The sequence below is a fragment of the Ischnura elegans genome (genome assembly GCF_921293095.1).
Source record: "Ischnura elegans chromosome 13 unlocalized genomic scaffold, ioIscEleg1.1 SUPER_13_unloc_1, whole genome shotgun sequence".
Taxonomy (NCBI): Eukaryota; Metazoa; Arthropoda; class Insecta; order Odonata; family Coenagrionidae; genus Ischnura; species Ischnura elegans.
This window is the reverse complement of record NW_025791657.1, coordinates 3,205,367-3,226,656: the sequence shown is the minus strand read 5'-3', so window position 1 is coordinate 3,226,656 and position 21,290 is coordinate 3,205,367. Positions and strand designations below refer to the sequence as shown.

The 21,290-nt window shown below is 36.4% G+C and overlaps 1 protein-coding gene across 5 annotated transcripts in view; it reads right to left on the bottom strand.

Annotated features, from left to right (window-relative positions):
• Positions 1 to 18,117, bottom strand: part of LOC124172575 (zinc finger protein 180-like) — a 68,589-nt gene extending 50,472 nt beyond the window's left edge. For 3 of the 5 annotated variants that reach the window (XM_046552014.1, XM_046552018.1, XM_046552017.1), the window contains exons 1-3: positions 17,862 to 18,117; positions 15,891 to 15,972; positions 4,411 to 5,189 (exon numbers count right to left, since the gene is read on the bottom strand). In XM_046552014.1, the coding sequence (XP_046407970.1) occupies positions 4,411 to 4,956 (546 nt within the window). In that variant the 5' untranslated portion in view covers positions 4,957 to 5,189; positions 15,891 to 15,972; positions 17,862 to 18,117. Of the gene's footprint in view, positions 1 to 4,410; positions 5,190 to 15,890; positions 15,973 to 17,827 lie in introns of all 5 variants that reach the window. The other 2 variants (XM_046552015.1, XM_046552016.1) reach the window with 2 other exon arrangements.
• Between the last annotated feature and the right edge of the window lie 3,173 nt (positions 18,118 to 21,290).

Here is a 21,290-nt window from a genome sequence, read left to right as displayed (position 1 = left end):
AAAAAATTATATGTACAGTGAGTCCTCGTTTAACGTCACTTACCGTTCCTGAAAAATGTGACGATAAACGAAATGACGTTAATCGAAGCACAATATCCCATAAGAAACAATGTAAAAATTGAATATCGGCTCCTAGACCTCACAATTCCTACGCGAAAAAATTTTAGCGTATCATATTTGGGCCATTTCTTACGATGGGAATGCCAAACTATGGCATAAACACGAGTCCCTGTCTTCATTGACGGCAATACCAGCAGCTACGTGTGCATCCTTCTCCATTTTTGTATCTTCCCGCGTTTGTTTTTTCGGCTTCGCTATGGTGGTCACCTGGGCATCATCATCGCAGTTACAGGAACCAAGATTATTGAGAACACGGTGAAAAAGTGACGACAAATACTTCGAGTTCTACACGGAAAAATTCCTAGAAATCACTTTTCAGGTTCCAGAAAACCGTTATGTCAAGTAAAATTTCCTAAAACTTTACTTGACATTTACGCACTTAACATTTGCGCACCTACCTAAGAATTCATTTTGCAGAAAATTTGCTATAAACGTAATCGAAATTGACAATAAACACACCGTTTTACACTTCGTTTAGACTGACTGTATTACCGCCCACAAAACGAACAACCTGCAATGCCCGCCGCTTCGCATTTTTTCCCGCGCGAAATTTAAAAGACCTGACCAGACCTGACATTATCGCGAAGCAAAGGTGCGATAAACGAATGACGGTCTCAAAATTTTCGTGACGTTATCACGAAATGACGTGAAACGGGGTGACGTAGAACGAGGACTCACTGTACATAGTTACTGCAGGAAAATTAACTGAAGACTGCTAACAAAAACCAAAACAAGTACATATGAGTAAAGATAAGTAAATATCAATATTAAATAGTAAATATCAATATTTGCTTAAGTATTTCCCCCAGTCAGTACGTTAACACTTAGAGTGCCAGGAGCGCTATCAGCGCTAAAATGCCTCAGCACCTTTGGCATAGTACCTAGAAAATCAGTTGGCGCTGCTCATGCAATGTCACTCTTAGATGCTGATTATTAACTTATTATACAATTGTCAATATTCATTTTATATTAACATTAACTACTTTCTTCAAATTACAAAAAATAACTCACATTACAAAACATTCGTCAAATAATATAATAAATAGGTGAAATCACATATAATAATAAAGATTTCCCTGAAGTTTTTGAACATTTTTTTTAACCCAATTTTTTTCCCTAACCTACTGCAAAATCAGCAAAAATGCCTCGGCACTTTTGGCATAGTACCTAGAAAATCGGTTGGCACTCGAATGGTTAAACATTTGAAAACGTTCTCGCAGTATAATGGTGAAAATGTTTCAAAAATATGCAATCAGCATGGCCACAATGCTCACATTTCCTCTTTGCTTTCTAAGTGTCCCACGTATCCTAGATGACTTAACCCTTTCGCGCCGAATTCCGCACCACCTGTGCGGCGAGGATTTTTTTCCTGAACTACGAATGCCACACCAGTGCGTCCTGAATGTTCTTACCCTAACCAACGAATGCCGCACCTGCGCGGCACAGGTCGAAAAAAGTGACCGTAGCAGACACAATAGACCCACGGACACAGTCGCCCCTCGTGATCCGCCTTAGCTCGAGCCCAGTCCCTTCTTCGGCCGCTCAGGTCGATCCTTTCCTATCCTCTCCACGCGGTCAACTACTGTTATTTGCAGTGTTTTTTCCTAAAAATATTTGTTGCTTACTTTTGAAATCCAATGCTAGAAATGAATTCATCTTTTTTTGCTGACCACATGGAAATTTCAAACAAAATTCTAACGTTAATATCAACAGAGTTATAGAACAATAGTAAATATACTAAAACCGTCTATATAAACGTTAGAACTTCGTTTAAAATTTCTGCACGCTCAGAAAAAAACCCTAAATTCATTTTGAATAGGGTAGTTTCCTTCATCAAAGAAAACAAAAGGCATTGATGGCGATTCGTTACCCACCATTAGTGTATTCATAATACAAAAATTATTTGGTTTTTGAAATACCGGTTTAGACGAATGGCAAGGGTCAAATTTTAACCTCATTTGAAAAAGGCCAGATTGGCGCCCATGCGATTCCACTCCACGTGACGTCACAGGGACCTAGTTTCTACACGAGAGGATAGGAGTTATGCATCGTCAGAGGCCACCAATGCATGCATGAGGCACAGAGCTCAGGGAAACATGTCTTAATAATCACCTATTAAAACTGGCTAAGGTCGGAAAGTTTTCTTCGCTTGATAAGGTATTAATAAACCTTTTTTAAGCCATGCGCTACCAGACAGGAAGGTACTCAGCTACCTGTTAGCATCCTGCGTCCTATCAGCGCTCAGAGCCTCGATCAAGGTCACCTACCAGGCGGGAGGGGGAACCAGAAATACGTCACACGGAGAGATTTCCTTACCCGTCGCGTTTTCGCGCGCTTGAAATTTTTCACTTTTCATTTGATCGCGAAAAATAGATATCGTCATTTAAAAATCTAAAAGCGTGAAATACGTACTCCAGGAGTAATAATCTTTCGATTTAGGCAATAAAAAAATAATAGGAAACCACCCTATTTAAAAAAATTGATGGGAACAACAAGTATTTGCATATATTCTGCGTTAATATTTTAGCTAGTTGACCGCAGACTTGTGCTAGGAAGGGGCTTTTAATCCCTCTAGGGTCTGGGACAGAGGAAAAGGATTGGCGCCCCACCGAGTTGGGTCCAAAAATGTTTCAGGAGGGTCCCACTGCCTTTAGTCGACGCGGAAAGGCTTCGTACAGAGGAGTAAAGAAAACTTTCACGAGACTCGTATTGAGGAAGAATTTCCTTCAACGAAGGTCCGGCGCAAAAGGGTTAAGTCTTTACCAGATTCCTTTCTCCCACTTATCAGTAGGCCATAGCCAGAAGGGCAGTGTCCTCACACTTCACTTAAACAATTTGATATGTTTTGCATTTAACCCTTATCTTCTTGCAACGTTTTTTGAGATGTAGTACTGGCATGGCACATGCCAGATCCTCGAATTGTCCATTCAATTCCTTAATAACTAGTGACATTTTCTCAAAACAACCATGCATTTTTGAATGTTTAAACTGGTTTTTAGATTGTTAGATTTCGATATTTTCAATATTTAATATTTTTTCATAATTTAAAAAAATGCATTTTTTTGGAAAAATGTTAAATCATATTTAATTTTCCCTCCATTCGGGTCCTGGGAACTCATGTTTCAATTAATATAACAAAATGCAAAATAAAGTAATACACACCACTTCACCTCACAATGGTAATTACTACAATGCCAAAAAAATAAGGCATCTACAACACAACTAGTGGTGAGGGGACATACCAAGTCCCCAGAGCAGTTTGCATGATGTATACACTTCACAAATGTGAGATATACTGACAAAAACCAGTTTGGTGAGAAGGGGAAAGTAGACTTAAAGTTATTTACTACCAAAGCGATGCAGCCAAATCACCCTGGAAGTAAACAAATTTAGTATCCTGGGGGTCTACCGTCACCCCATGCCAGGAGTTAAATTCTATCCTACATTTCCCTTAGCGAAAAATCTGTTGAAATTTCAACGGTTAATTGGGACCAATCCCACGGTAACTGTTGAATCCTACAGTAACTGCTGAATTCATTAATAAATGTTGGATTTATCTGTCACTGTTAGAGTTAACAGTTATTGTTAGTTTTAACAGTTACTATTAGTTTTAACAGTTAATTCTATTTTTAACAGTTACAGTTAGTTTTAACAGTTAATTCTATTTTTAACAGTTACAGTTAGCTTTAACAGTTAATTCTATTTTTAACAGTTACTGTTAGTTTTAAATGTTACTGTTAGTTTTAACAGTTAATTCTATTTTTAACAGTTAATTCTATTTTTAACAGTTATTGTTAGTTTTAACAGTTACTGTTAGTTTTAAATGTTACTGTTAGTTTTAACAGTTAATTCTATTTTTAACAGTTGCTGTTAGTTTTAACAGTTAATTCTATTTTTAACAGTTATTGTTAGTTTTAACAGTTACTGTTAGTTTTAAATGTTACTGTTAGTTTTAACAGTTAATTCTATTTTTAACAGTTACTGTTAGTTTTAACAGTGGTTCAATTTACTGTTGAATTCAACTGCAGTTACTGTTGGATTCAACAGTGGTCCCAATTACCATATTTGTCTGAACATAGTCCCCCCTTTTTTTCCAAAAATGCTCGAGGTAAAAGTAAAAGGGGGGACTATATTCAAACGCATTTATTTAACTTTTCCCGAAACTGAAGCCTCAAAATTAGGGGGGGAGGACTATATTCAGAGGGGGACTATATTTGGAGAAATACGGTAACTGTTGAAATTTCAACAGTTTTTTTGCTAAGGGTTTCCCTGCCGCTTTCTGTGCCTTACCGTACTGCCTCCTGCATTTGATGCAGTCAGCTCCGATGCATCCGTTGGCGATGAATATACTTTGTGCCCTTCATCAGAGCACCCAAGTTCCGTGACCGCCATACTAAGCACAAAATCCACGCTGTCCTGAAGTATAGTAAGACACTGGTAGGCCTCATTGTTCAGTAAATAGATTGCATGATGGAGCAAATCAAATCCAAGGAAATAGTTACTGCTTGTCCCTAATACTTTACGACGATACTTTCTATCATCTGGTAACTTGGCAGCAAAATCCACTATCAAATTCCTACCAGTAGAGCGAGTTAACCTCCGACCATCCACCAAATTTTGATTCAGCCACTCTAACCGGTTTTTCCCACAAAAGCTGTTCATATACCGATACTCCTTCCATTCCTCAGAAGCTGGAAGAGAGGTAATGACACTTTCCTGAGATTTAATTAGCACTTTCACAGTTTTTTGTTTACTTATCCACTGAGGAAGTCTTGGAAGACGTACTACCACTGTATCAGTTTTGGGGTATGATGACGATTTTCTTCTATACCTCATGATATCCTTCAGTATGAATTGATAAGGTACCTACAGATGAATCTAACAAAAGCATCTACTCGTGAATGAACAAACACTTGGCACAAACTTGGAGATGACGTTCAAGATTAATCTTCCGCTACTTGTAACATCAAAAATTAACACCATCATTAGCTCAGTTCCCAGGAATGGTTTCATTCAATTTCCATGGCTGGTGTTTCCTTAGCAGTGGGTAAACACACCGGTCTGAAAACCTGAAAAAAGAAATTAATTATATAAGTTTGATTAAATAAATTCACAATGGAAAGTAGCTGACACATTGCAATTCAAAATCATGAATACACTGCAAAACTCTGAATGTGAACTAAACATAATTTTTCTATAGCTCATTGATATAAATAAATAAAAAAATCTTTTCCAGAGGGCAAACTGAGGTGCTTTATCAATGGGGTACACCATAAAATGCATTTTTGAAATTTTTTTGGTGAAGAGCCATGCTGCTTTGATAATATTAAGAGTTGTATAAGGTTATTATGCCAAACAAATTACATAAATGTGTTAAATGGATCACAAAAAACCTTGCACAAAACTAATCCATGTCAAGTAGTCAAAAGAATCAACTTATTTTCAAATAAGTCTCCCTAAATCGCAACAAACAATATCTTTTCTTTCTTTCAACAACCCAACATTTGCTGTCAGGCACCAAAACTGTGTTTAAACTATGACCAACACTTTTTTAATTTGAGGACTTTTAGCCACTTAATTTTCATCCAATTTCTCACACTGTCCTCAGCAATACTGAGCCCTGAAGTCATGTTTGGGTGCTCAGATGATGTCAAGTTTTCAATCAGCCAATAAAGAGTTATTTCTATAGACATATCTGACTTGAAAAACATTCTTCACATGTGAAATTTTCCTCCAGTACATTATAGGTAGGACCCATAGATTTAGAAAATAGATGACAGACTACAAGAGTCAATCAGGGCTAGACATCAACACTGACCATTATTTACAAATGATGAAATGAAGAGTGCAAAGATGTAACCAAGAAAAAAGTTGAACATAGTGAGAAAGAGATTTAAAGTGAACTAAAGGGAATTGCAAAGTATTTAGAATATATTTACGTTCAATGGGTTACAGCCCATTTACACTACCCTATTAATAGTTTATTAATAGGGTAGTTTCCTTCATCAAAGAAAACAAAATGCATTAATTGTTATTCGTTACCCACCAGTACTGTATTCATAATATACATGTTATTTGGTTTTACAAATCTCAGTTTAAACGTATGTCAATGGTCAATTTTATCCTCATTTGAAAAAGGCCAGAGTGGTGGACATGCGATGCCGCTCCATGTGACGTCACATGGACCTAGATGCTAGACGAGTAGTCAGGAGTTTTACATCATCTGAGATTACCAATGCATGCATGAGGCACAGAGCTCAGAGAAACATCTCTAAATAATCACCTATTAAAAATGACTATGGTCGGAAAGTTTCCTAAGTTTGATAATCCTTATTAATGCCAAGTGCAACCTGCTAGCAGCCTACATCAAGGCAGTGCTCACAGCCTTGCACCATCACATGGCGGCAGCCAGAACCAGATTGACATCACACGGGCTTTTCCCAGCATTCATACTTAGCTGTCGTGTTTTCGTGCACTTAAAAATTTTTAAATTTCATGTATCGCAAAAAATAGATATCGTCATTTAAAAATCTAAAAGCATGAAATACATATTCCACGAGTAATTATCTATTGATTTAGTCAATAAAAAAATAGGGAACCACCCTATACTAATTTTGTAGGAAGAGTGGCGCATAAAAAGGAATTGAAGTAAATTTAAGTAATATTTATACTAAGATCCATGCTCGAATTTCAGATTACTTAAGGAATTTATATATTATATAGCATCCCCAAGAACACCAGAAGAATTTTAAATTCTGTATATTTCCAGTCCACAGGTAACGTAACCCATGGAAGTTTGATGTAGACCAAGATTATACACAATATATACCAACAATAATATGTTTGCTACGTTTGCATAATTGCAGGAAACATTTCACATGGAAAGCTTGTTTGGTTGTTAGGGATTGCTTGTATTTATCTTGTTTTTGTCATAGCAGTTGCATGAGATAAGTCTTGTGTTTCTAACAAAAAAGCCATTGACCTCATTTGGTTTGACTTACAAAACTTGCATTCCTAAAATCACACTGCTGTAACACGTTCCTTGCTCTGTAACACGTTCCTTGCTCATGATGTAACATCTATGTCATGGCAGTCCACTGCGTTACTGAAGATGTAAGGATTACGTTCCACCCTGCGTATTATTTACTAGTTACAGCGTTATATTCCCCCTGAGCGCCAGCCACCGGTATAAGGGTATGGGAGAGGGTCAGTCAAAAGTCTTCGCTTGTTTGCCATGCTGAAAGCTCCGAAAATTTTTCTTTCAATTTTTTCTTTGTTTTGTCTGTTTTACCTCGTTTAGCTCTGCAAGGATGTCTTTGGAGGTGGGTTTTTACAATATATGTATTTCATTATTACTTTCATTTTATGATGCAGAAAATAGTCATTTCTGCTCTCAATTGTTCCAATACCTTTTTTAAAAAATAAAATATTACAAATATTCAACGCGAAATTAAAAAAAAGATCCCTTGGCAGTTGACGAGGAGACGTAAGATACTTGACTACAAGTTATTTTGACTTTCTTAATGAATTTTCACAAAATTTTTAACAAGTATCTATTTAACTGGTTTAACGAGAACGAATGGAAATATTTTCTCTAGATTTTATTTTCATTTTCAGTGTTCATTGACGCTAAGGTGGTTAACTGCTTGCCTAATTTTGGACATACTCCAGGCATTTGTAAATCACTTCTTATGATAAATAATAAATGCTTCCTTACTCATATATTTAAAGTTTCCAAGTGAATTCCATTTGCTATGATTTTATCTTGGAAAAATTTGTTTTTATACCCTGCACTTGAACTAATGCCCATATTTGCATAAGCATAGGAAACACATAAGCAATCATGTGAATGTACTCCCCCATGTGCTCCTAATTTCGTGCTATCTGAACTATTCCAGCAGTGTGAGTTTTAATTTAAAAAATTTGCATGATCCATGGTACTCTATCATACTCTACATTCCTTTTAATCTATGTCCAAATACCAGATTCATTTCATATCCAGATGTATTGACACCACAGGAATGTACATAATCAAATGTCAAAGGGAACCGTCATCAGATCATTTGAATTGAAAATTTTCACCCTTTCAATGTTTCATTTAGTCATTTTAAATCATTGCAAATTTAGTTAAAAACAGTAAAATTAAATTAACAACCATACCAATTGATTTGAAAGTGAGCATCCTCTTTTTAACTGGCTGACCACATTCTAAGATGTCAAAGTGTTTTTCACAAAGTCTAAATATTTTTTTTTGAATGTTGGCCACTTCCTCCCTCAAGAAGTAGTACGACCTCCCACAGCTTGTGGTTGCAGGAAAATCTAAGTAGTGATGAAGATGAGAGTGACAGTCAACTCATCAAGCAAAGGGGAGTTAACTTGGATGACTTGCTGACTAAAATTAACAATAAATTGCCAACAGATAGCTGGCAGGGTAAACTTCAAATGTTGACCCTGACCCCTTTATCTTGGTCTAAGAAAACGATTATGAGTTAATTTCATGTTTCAGCCTACACTGTGAGACAGACAAAAAAGTTACTACAATAGAAGGGAATACCTGCTATGCCATCACCATGTGCTGGGAAACCACTTCCAAACTCCACAGTAGAGCTGGTGAAAAAGTTTTATGAGTTTGACAAGAATTCTAGACTGATTCCTGGAGCAAAAGATAAATTTAGTGTTGGTTAGAACGAGTATATGCAGAAGAGGTTGATTTTATGTAACCTCAAGGAACTTTACGTGCTCTTCGAAGAGCAATATCCAAAAGAAAAAATTGGGTTCCCCCAAATTTTGTTCACTTCAGCCAAAATGGTGTGTGATGGCTGGTGCTTCTTGGACTCATTCAGTTTGTGTTTGTGTCATTATTCAAAATGTGAAACTTCTAATTAGTGCCTTGCAATTGAAGGAAACATAAGGAGTTGATGGATATCATCATTTCTAAATTTTGTGAATATGACCCTTCTGATACCGTGAAATATAGGCAGTGGGTGTCCACTGATAGAACCGAACTTCAGTTGTTAACATCATCCATTGATGAACTCTTGGACATTCTATGCCTCAAAATGAATAAACTGATACCACATTATTATTACCATGGATCATGCAGTTTTTTTTAAATTAAAACTCCATCTGCTGGAATAGTTCAGATAGCACGAAATTAGCAGCACGTAGGGGAGTACATTCACATGATTGCTTATGTGTTTCCTACTCTAAGAGCCAGTAGCATACACTATAGTGAGATAATGCATGCTCCAATATTGTTTAATCATGAGTATAAGCTTATATCTCCTCTAAATTGTGTAATATCTATGTGCCTTAAAAAAGAGCCTTTTTTTCCGTGACCATGAATGAGTATTTTTTTTTACTAAAAGGAACGCCGGACTCATGATTTTTTTCTTCAGGATCTTTGCTCATACATTAATAATAACTTTAAACCGAACCATGAGTCTGTATTCCCATGGCCTTTCCCTGTGGATGCTGACAGTGAAAAATGGTACAAGCCAGATTTTTTTGTAAACTTTATTTTTTTGCAGCTGAATTACTTCATGCATTGAATATTTAATGATAATCGTGGGATCATTATGGGTCACTTATCTTTAGAAAAAAAATCATGCCTTTTGATCTCACAGGAATACAGTTATGGATGAAAATAAAAATCACCATGTGTTGCACGTTGCGGCACTTCAGGGGTCACGCCCAAATTTCAATTGCTCATATTTCATCAACAATTGAAAATTGGGGGCTAAAATTGTACATAATTTCTATTTATACCAGAATGTATGACCTTGGCAAGTTTTATGAAAATCTGAGTCGGTAGGTGTCATGGCGTGGTTGATTTAAAATGGAATGACCCATGAGACTCATGATTGATTTTTTATGCAATATTTGAAATGCTTACAAGTATGTATTGGGCATTATCCACAACAAAACATGCCTCAGAGAGCAACCTCCCCCAACCCAGTCTCATGCCGCTGAGCTCGGAGAAACTGATCCGGCCCGAGGATATATATGTCCGAGGATGTATACTGAGCAACGTGTGTCCCGAAGCAGAAATTACTAGATGGAAATATTCAACCATGGAAGAATTTCACTATTTTTTGGCCTTAACTATCATACAGAAATTATAATTATCGCCCCTATCCCTTATTATTGAAAAACTAATCCTTTATATGACTTACATTGCTTCCGAAGGCAGAATTCGCGTGATTGATTCATGTCAATTCTCCGATCCCTTCATTTCAACGAAAATCCATCCACATTCTCTCTGACTCCAGTACCCCTCTGATGGACTGCTTATTCACAATTAGCCCCATAATAGACGCATTCAAGGAAACAATGGACAAAGTAGTGACCCCTTCACCTGACTTCCCCATCCTTACGTTCACTAACATATGCATTAGAGACTCATTACTTGATTTTTTCCATAATATTCGAAATCCTTACAAGCATTTATTTGGCATCCTCCCCAGCAAAATATACCTAAGAGATCAACTTCCACTAACCCAGTCTCATGACGCCAAACTCACAGAAACTGATCCGGTCCGAGGATATATACACCCGAGGATATAAAATGGGCAATGCGTGTCCTGAAGAAAAATTACTAGATGAAAATATTTAACCATATAAGATGGATGGAAGAAGACCCTTTTTGGATTTATTTTTCTCACAAGAATTATCAAAATTTCCTGTATCTCCGATTACTGAAAAGCTCATTCTTAATATGACTTGGATTTCTTCAGGAGAGAGAAGTCGCTTGATCAATTCAAGTCAACTCTCCAAGCCCTTCAAAACAATACGAACGTTCTCTAGCTCTAACATCCATCCGACCAACTGATTATCCAAAATAAGCCCCATTATAGACGCATTCAAGCAAACAATGAAGAAAGTAGTGACCCCCTCACGTGACCTGTGTTTGGAAGAGTCTATGGTTCCATTGAGAGCTAGGCTGGGATATAGCAAATATATGATGGGAAAGCACCTCCAGTACATAATAAAGTTGCACATGCTGACGGAAGCAAAGGGTTTGGCACAGCAGGCCATCGAAACCAAGCAGCTTCCAATTCAGAAGAGTCTGAAAATGGGCATTCGGAGAAGATTGTAAAAAATTGACGGAGAATCATTGTGACTGTGGCCAATCCTTTTACATGGATGACTTTTATAACAGTGCAGCCAGTTCTAGATTCCATCCAAATGGAAAAAATTATGTGACGGGGATATTGCGGTGAGCCAAGAAGGGTATTCATTCCATTGTGCTCTCCCAGGAATTAAAGAAAGGTGAGGTGGTGGAGGCCTTTTCTGAGGATGAAATCTGTTTCCTAAGGTGGAAGGATAAAAGGGAACTGCGGATGATCAGCACTGAATTCAGTGAAAAAAAAAATGACTGAATCCACGAAAAGACAAGCTTGCACACCAAGAAAGCCACTGGCGGTGGTTGAATACAGCAATTACACGAGTGGCATCAAACCTAGGGATCAAATTATGTCTCATCCATCATTTTTAAAGGAGAAATTTTTAATTCATTTAAAATCTATTTGAAAGGAAATCCATCAAATGGTTAATTCACCTGCTGAACTCACAGTTACTGTGTTACTGAACCATATTTTTTCATTCACAGAAAATTTTTGGAAAATTCCTCTCAACGACTTTCGAATTCAAATTATAGAATATCTAAAGACAATATCTATATCTCAACTGCTTTGAAGAGACAGTCATCCTAGCCCACTTCATCCAAAATCAGGGGACTATCAGTATATTTCCCTGACTATGCAACAGACAAGAAAGACAGAAAAGATGTAAACAGAAAAGGTTTAGGTAGTGCTTCAAGAAGAATGTCCACTAGGACACATCATATTACTGCCCCACCTGCCTGGCTGAGCCTTCATTGTGTCTCGAGTGTTAACAGGAGTATCACAAGATTTTTTTTATGCTGAAAATTATTTACAAAAGCCCGACAAAATTTTTTTTTAATGCATATCTTTTATATTTTCTAAGTAAATTTGTTTCTTTTATGAAATGATATTATTTGATATAAAGCAATTAGTAAATGAAAAAATCTTCTTCAAATGCTAGTCAAATTCTGATCTGTAAAACGATATGTTTCATTAAAATAATTCTTCGTTTACACAAATTTTCCTTTATATTCATAGACCTATGTATGACATTATACAATCTTTTCCATAGGATATCATTTAGCTCAGTCACATTTTCCATGATGGGGAAGATCACTTTTGCTGGAAACATTTGCAATATTTACTTTAGTGCAATAAAACGTTTAAAATTGTATTTAATTGTATCATTTCCAGATTGAAAAATTAACCCTTTCACTGCGCAAATAAGCTGATGTAGGCTACTGAGGGTTCCTTGCGGCTACTGATGGGCAATAAAAATAAAAAGAGGAATAAAAGATGTCCGCATGACATCTACTTGTCAAAGGAAGAACTTCTAAGCACCTGTGGACTCGAAAAGTAGATGCATAGTTCAAATCGTCAATAGACGATGGGACCAGGTTAAGAGTAAATTTTAGCTGCATTACTATTTTTATTAGTTTTTTCCAGAAAATGATTAGGTGAGAAAGTGTTTTCGCTGCAGTACTGACAAAGAGCGAAGAAATATACCTGTGTTGCCAGAAGGTATCACACCTTTGACAGGATACTTAGGAAATTTAAATTTCAAATTTTTAACGAATGAAGGATTACTTCTGGAAAAAAATAGTGAAAACGTGTACCCAGCATCACTAATCATAAGATCACGTCGTTAAAATACAAATAAAAAATACAAATTTTTTCCAAAATGTCTGCCACAGAGAATTTTCTCTAAAAAATGGTGAGCAGGGAATGTGTTGAAACGTGGTTTAAGTTCTCGCATTTTGTAAAGGCAAAATAAGCAATCATTAAATACGGTTACCAAACATTTTTAGCAAGGAAAATTAACAAACGGCAAGCTATTTTGAGCATCATATGTAAATTTCAATAATGAATACATGAATGAACCGCAAGCAATCGAACATAATACAAAATAAAGCAGAAACAACAAAAAAACTCAGATTCAAGGAAAGCATTGCCCAACATGATATTAGACTTTAATCACTTTCAAAACCATAAAAATCCTTTTCACTATCACCACCATCGAAAACGAGAATATTCTATATTATTTCTACTGCATAGATACCTTTTTCTTAACTTATACGGAACCAAACCCTACAAATGAGGTACTAAAATGAACAGAATTTATCAGAGAACATGCGACGGTATATCCTACTTCCTAAATATTGCTATTGTTCATTAAAATGGGTTTTTAAATAATTAAAAAAAACAAAAAAAAAACAATAACCAGTAAATATTCCTGACGTTAACGGTGCACAAACTGATACATTTGTTCATTTGCAACAATATCTCGCATTCTTTATATAACTTCTATCAAAATGCGGCTGCCTCCACAGTCAAGTCTCCTGTTGATACGTAAGTATGAGTCATCATGTGCGTTTAACAGAGGATAGTGTAATTACTTCCAATGCTGTGTTTAAAGAGGTCCTCTGACCTCAATTTGTACATGAACATTCCAATTAAATTTGTACATAAGACCCCGCCTATCTTTTCTACATTTTAAAATTAAAAAACGCGCCTATCCCTCTGTGGACCTGCATTGAAAAGAGCAGGTGCAGCACGCTTGTGTTGTTATGTTGTTGTTTTTTTAGCAGTCTTCAGTTAATCTTCCTGCAGTCGCCATGTACACATAATTTTTATGGCAGGCGGTGGACCAAAATACCTCGCTGCTGCTCTGTTTCCATGCACTTTGGGGTCGTTTAACACTCCTAGATTATACTGAATTGTATAGTTTTAAAGTTCGTTTCCTGTAGTTATATTTTCCGGGGTGTTTAAAAGAAAAGTTTTAAGCACCGATAATGTCATGTGTGTTGGGCGTCAAATGTTGAACGATTAGTGCAATGTTGTACTATGTCCTTGCTTCTCCGCTCTCGGCAGAGCAAGCGCAACTAGTTTCGATTTCTTTTTGACGGGAACGGTGCGGTGTCACAAGGAAACCATCCCAGTTCTCTCCTTTGAGCTATATTTTTTTGTCTAAAATTTAGTTCTAAGTGATAAAATAAATATGGAAGATGTAGAAAAAGTTATCTTCATTTGCGCAAAAAATAGCATTCGGTATTGAAAGTAAACATGTGTTCTTCACGCATAAGACACAGGTAACTTTTTAGAGACCAAATTTAGTAAAAAAGAGGGCATCTTATATGCGGTCAAATATGGTAGGTCTTCATAAAAAGAGGTCAACTTCACATTGCTCACTTCAAGATGACACACTTCATCTTTCATCAGCAAAAAAGGGTGAAAAACAAAAGTACCAGGACCTCTATTTTTCAACGAAGCTACCAACTTCAATTCCACCAAAACAAAAGAGAGACTGTTGATTTCTGCAATGGCTCATATAATATTATATATAATACATAAATACATATATATTATATATAATACTATATAATAGGGTAGTTTCCTTCATCAAAGAAAACGAAAGGCATTGATTGCGATTCGTTACCCACCATTAGTGTATTCATAATACACAAATTATTTGGTTTTTGAAATACCGTTTTAGACGAATGGCAAGGGTCAAATTTTATCCTCATTTGAAAAGGGCCAGATTGGCGCCCATGCGATTCCACTCCGCATGACGTCACAGGGACCTAGTTTCTACACGAGAGGATAGCAGTTATACATCGTCTGAGGTTACCAATGCATGCATGAGGCACAGAGCTGAGGGAAACATGTCTTAATAATCACCCATTAAAACTGGCTAAGGTCGGAAAGTTTTCTTCGTTTGATAAGGTATTAATAAACCTATTTTAAGCCAAGCGCTACCATTCAGCAAGGTACTCAGCTATCCGCTAGCATCCTGCGATGTATGAGCGCTAAGCCTCGCCTTCAAGGTTACCTCACCGGGCGGGAGGGTGAACCAGAAATACCACGTACGGAGATATTTCCCAGCATTCATACTTAAGCGTCGCGTTTTCGCGCGCTTGAAAATTTTCACTTTTCATTTAATCGCGAAAAATAGATGTTGTCATTTAAAAATCTAAAAGTGCGAAATACGTACTCCAGGAGTAATAATCTTTCGATAGAGGCAATAAAAAAATAATAGGAAACAACCCTATTTTTTTTTAATTCTTAGCACTGTTATATTTCTATTGTTTCACTTCTGTGTGTTAGTTTACTATTTTTTACGTTAAGTGTGCAAACATTCATTTATCCTCAATATTTAGCATTACCTATCCCCACAGATTTCATTGCAATTAATTGTACTTTAGACGTAAGGAAGAAAAATCTCTTCGTGTTTGTGGGCAACAAACTTTGATTAATTCAAGAGGTTGATGTGAATAAAGAAAACCTCTGCTAGCTTCAATACTAATGCCTCAATTGAAAATTCATTGGTACTTTATTTATACTGCATAATGACATTAATGCAAGAACATACGGTATTCAGAATATCAATACTACATCCAAGATCGGTTGATATTTATTAGTGGCTTTGTATAGACAACAAAGCGTCTCAAAAGTGGATGGTTTTCTTCATTTTAGACACACAAGCATGATATCGTAATTGTCAATGGTAGCAAATTAAGTTTGATTTTGATGCAGTAACAAAGTAAAAAAAATAAAATATGTGGCTACAATGTCAGTTTATAGCACACCCTAACATCTTCTCAAGACCTAATGTTAGCAGGGAAAATGAATACTTTAGCATGTACAGAATGTAATTCCGTCACTTACCAATTAAAATCCAAGGACGAGCAGTAACTGGGGTTCTCAAAATAACATGGATGCAGAATGCGATTATTTGACTGGGTAATGCCTTAAAAAGAAAGATCAACGGATTAAGCAATTGACAAAAATTGTAGTCTATCCTAAGGGTAGCAGTTGATTTGAAAATTCTGCTGGATTATCAGATTAATTATAACAGAACAATATTGTTCTTAGCTGCCGACAGCTTTATTAATTATAAATTTATCCTATGTTTATCACAAATAATTATAAAAAACTTAAATAATAATATTTTACTTGATCAAAGTAGTTCTATGCATTATAAAATGATAATAATATGAAGTGGATTGGGAGCCACTTTGGTAAAACTGTATCAGCGTACCTCATCAAATAGGGCATATATTACAAATAAATGAATGCAAGAAAATATGCACAATATGATAACAGAACTCTGCATTGGCATGCTCTAAAAAAATACAAGAAAACAGACAAATAGTTATTGCAGCATTGCAAGGTGGGAATGGAAGGGTGAAAAGAAACCTATGGCATTAGGCTGCTCCGTATTAAATTGTAAAGGGGGCCACGGCTTAACATCTTAATATTTTATAAAATACATATAACACCAGATTCGAGTAAAAGCAATAAAAAAATTGAGAGGTTGGACAGAAAATAAGCTTTCTAAAACAAAAGCACACAGATAAAATATGTACACTATTTATTTTTCTAAATTCGCAATATATAGACACAAATATCATGAATTAAATCCAATTGAGAGACTGGTCGAATTTTCATAGAGTGAACATGAATCTCTGTGCATAGAAGTTAGAATCAGTCAACCTTAACCCTCAATTATTTCAAGTTGAAAAACAAAAATCGCGACAGAAATACCGTTGACAAATTTAGGCGTATGCATACAGCTTCGTTCTGATGATCGAGAAGTGGACTTTCGTATTAGGTCAATCTAAACCGAAATATGTACGATAAAACATTGTGTAAGTTAACAGAAAACTATCCTAACACACAGCTATCAACGTTCAAAACACGGTCAACATGCTTAGATATATTTTTTTCGTTTTTGTTACCACTTCTCAAAAATTTTTATCGTCATATGACTTCATAAACATCGAAATAATAAACGGAATAGTCAATTTTAAAAACTTCTGGTCGTTAGCGATGGCAACATTCAGTTGCATTTTTCAGCAGTATAAGTTTCTGATTTGAAATTCACGCTCATTTTATGCTCACGCTCGTAACGCAAATACTATACATTCCCAAGATATAAAAACATTGTAAATATTTAATGCTTAATTGGCGAGGGTTAAAATATTACCGATACTCCAGCAGAGACGAATAGGTGGCTGGATTCGTTAAGAGATGCATTTATTACACAGGATAGTTCCAGCATAAAAAAGATATAAGATCACGAAGGAAATGTGCATGGTGAAATAACATACATACAAGGGAACGACGTCCTTGGGCGATTACGAATGAGCCACACAACGCATGTTTGTATACAATAGTCTATAAACATTTTGGACTTAGCTATTCACAACAAGAATGTAACCCAAATAAATTAAAAAACCGCATGCATGATGTAACTGTGAGGTGCCGATAAGAAATTATGCTTTTGTATTAGATTCAGCTGTACCACTTGGCAATTATAGCAAGTGTGTAATAGATATATTTTTATATACTAATATATAACAACAGGAAGTGACACATTTTTCCCCGCTAACAATGAGAATGTGATACACGAATAAGATTCGGTAACTAGCACATGGGAATACAAGATTACAAAATAATTTAATCAAAAAAACGACAAGACTTTCATTACCATTACCTCTTCAGTGCTTGTGCGTGGGTTAGCTTAAATTATTTCGCTCAAAGACAAGAACAACAAAATAATATAAACACATTAAATACACAAGAACAAGAAATCTACTAACCTAGATTTGAATGACGTCCTGCATCATTTCTTACCTTATCTATATGCAGTATTTCAACTTGAAGATGCAGTCTCTGAACCAAATAACTATGCCCTCGTTTCGTACCAAAAAAATCAATAACATTTTTACACTTTTGAAGACAAAGCCTTCACATTTTACGCATACAGCTATCTCTCACACCATTAACTATTAAAACTGAGTTCGAAAGAATATCCATGAGGAATTTTGATTAATTGAGAACTGCAATACCTCACACAAATTGAACAGCTACCCTATGCATTTACACCGACGGAAAAAGCGACTCATACATGTTGGCGAAACAGAAAATCGAAATGCACCTAGACTCGAGACTATCGACTCAGAAGTCGAAAAGATCGACTCAAAGGTGAGGAATCGATTGTAAAAGCCGCGCGGCGGTCATTACGGTTAGGAAATAAGGTGCTGCGAGGTAACTTGGACACCGTTTTTCAATGTAATAGTACAATATCATTTTCAAATACTTTTTTTGTACAGATAACCCCAGTGAATGGCTGAGAAAAAACACGTTATGATTTATCAACAATTAAACTAGCACATCACGCACAGAATGTGATTTCTACCAGTTAGCAATATTTTATATTAATATTATTTTCAGGTCTCAGTTGGCCCCAGTGACTTCACGACTTAAGGCCTAGTTACACGGTACATTATTTTTTACATTTACATGATTACACGGTACATTATTAAATGGATTCTGTATTTTTTTCTGAATGGTTATGGACAAGATCCACGATTAGGTGATTCCACGCTACCCGGTCAACACAACAACTATGGCTTCACTGTGGCCGGATAGTGGTTTACTTGTGGCAACTATGGCTAGCCACAGATTGCCATATTATGGCCAGACTGTGGTTGCCATGCATAACTATGGCCACACTGCGGATTGTCTCAGGAACGCCACAGATTGGCAAACCAAACATTTGTAAACATAAGCATATTACAGTTGCTATTGATACAGGTTGGTTGGTAAGTTATTAAAATGGAAGTTGGTTGATTCCATGGATATAACGAAAGTGTTTTATCCACATTATGGCAGGCCACACTTTGGCCGGGGGTCAAATTTGAACCGTTAACCGGGGGTTTAAATTATTATAGGGCCATAATGCCAACCCGCTATGGCCACAATTGTTGTGTCGACTGGGTATTTTTTTCGGACAAGTTTTCGAACATTTTTTCCCTTTTTCTTCTGTTCCTTCCTATAAAAAATATTTTTCCTCGTAAAAATTTTTCACCAGATCAAGCTTCAATCGAGGGAAATCACTTCCAAACTCCACAGGAGATCTACTGTGGAGTTTGGAAGTGATTTCCCAGCACATGGTGATGGCATAGCAGGTATTCCCTTCTCATGAAGTAACTGTTTTGCCTGTCTCACAGTGTAGTCTGAAACATGAAATTCACTCATAATCCTTATCCTAGACCTAGATAAAGAGGCCAGGGTCAACATTTGAAGTTTACCCTGCCAGCTAACTGTTGGCAAGTTATTCTTAATTTTAGTCTGCAGGTCCACCAATTTGGCTTTCTTTTGCTTGATGAGTTGACTGTCACTCTCATCTTCATCACTACTGAGATTTTCCAGAGATGGATTCACTAATTTCAATGCACCAGACAAGGTGATGCTTGGCCTGTGTTAGCCTGTGAGCGTCTACTGTGAGCAGACAAAGAATGTAATTTCAAAGGAGAGCAGTCTAAAGCCTCCAAACTGCAGTTTGCTTCATCATATTTTCTAACACTTTCCACCAAAGACTTAACAGATGTAAGTTCTGTACCGCTTTCATCAATGCCATTGGAAACAACTTCACTTTTACAAATTTTGGAAATCCTCTTGTCTCACCTACAGCAAATTTTCCCTCCAGGCTTCACCAGGATGCCCGCTGCTCTCACAGACTTACACTTTTCTAGAGGTATGGTCCTCATAAATTTCCTCACAGGACCTTAATGAATTGCAAAGTGGTACAACATTTAAGCTGATAACACTCGTATTTCTTCGAGTAGCAATGAAGATGATGAGAGCACACAGTCAACAGTGATGAAATAGGAATATTGCACTGCAGGGCAATGAAATCTCTGTCCACTTCTGGTAGTTCCTCAAAATAAAAAGTTAGGGCTGTGTTTGTGTAGCTCTTTTTGTGAAATTGAGAACTGAGTTCTTGCACAATGATACCTCTGACATGGCAAGACAGACCTCAATACAAATGAGATGTTAAAATGTAAGCCTGGCTATCAGTCACACAAACATGAGTTACTTAGTCTGAAATTCAACCAGGATATCACTTAGGCAGCACCATATGACCGTATGACTGAGGAATGAATTAACTTCACTTCGACTGAAATTGCTCTCTTCTGCTTTTACATTTTATACCATACTATTCAGTTAGGTTAAGAAATGGGAGAGATAGCCTAGTAGGAATAGTCATGAAAGCACAAAATTAGCAGTACGTGGGGGAGTACATTCACATGATTGCTTATGTGTCTCCTACTCTAAGAGCCAGTAGCATATGCTATGGTGAGATAATGCATGCTCCAATATTGTTTAATCATGAGTATAAGCTTATATCTCCTCTAAATTGTGCAGTATCTATATGCCTTGAAAAAGAGCCATTTTTTCCCGTGACCATGAATGAGTATTTTTTTACTAAAAGGACTCACAATTTTTTTCAGGATATTTGCTCATACATTAATGATTACTTTAAACCGGACCATGAGTCTGTCTTCGCATGGCCATTCCCTGTGGATGCTGACATTGAAAAATGGTACAAGCGAGATTTTTTTTGCAAACTTTAGATATTTTTTGCAGCTGAATTACTTCACGCAGTGAATATTTAATGATACTCTTGGGATCATTATGGACCACTTAGCTTTAGAAAAAAATCATGCTTTTTCATCTCACAGGAATGGAGTAATGGATGAAAATAAAAATCACCACATGTTGCACGTTGCGGCGCTTAAGGAGTCACGCCCAAATTTCAATTGCTCATGTTTCATTAACAATTGACATTTAGAAGCTAAAATTGCACACAATTTCTAAATATACCAGAATGTATGACCATGGCAAGTTTCATGAAAATCCGAGTCGGTGGGTGTCATGGCCTGGTTGATTTGAAATGGAATGACCCTATTGCAACCTTTCGCCCACCAGTAATGTCGTGGAATAGAACACAAGTGCACTCCATGGACACATTGATTCATTTGGTGAGTGAAAGGCTGTATCTTTTTGACCCAAGGAACCCCTTGTAGAAAAACAAGGGGAAGAGGATATCCAGGTTCTGAGAGATTGCGGAGGAGATGAGTCCATTAAGATAGATATTGTTAGGCATTTTCATTCTCCTTTGATTACTGTAGATAACATTGGTGTGATCACTGCTAATGTATTCTACGTTGAACTTATTGTGCTTAGATTAAAATATAGATGAGAGGCGATTTCATA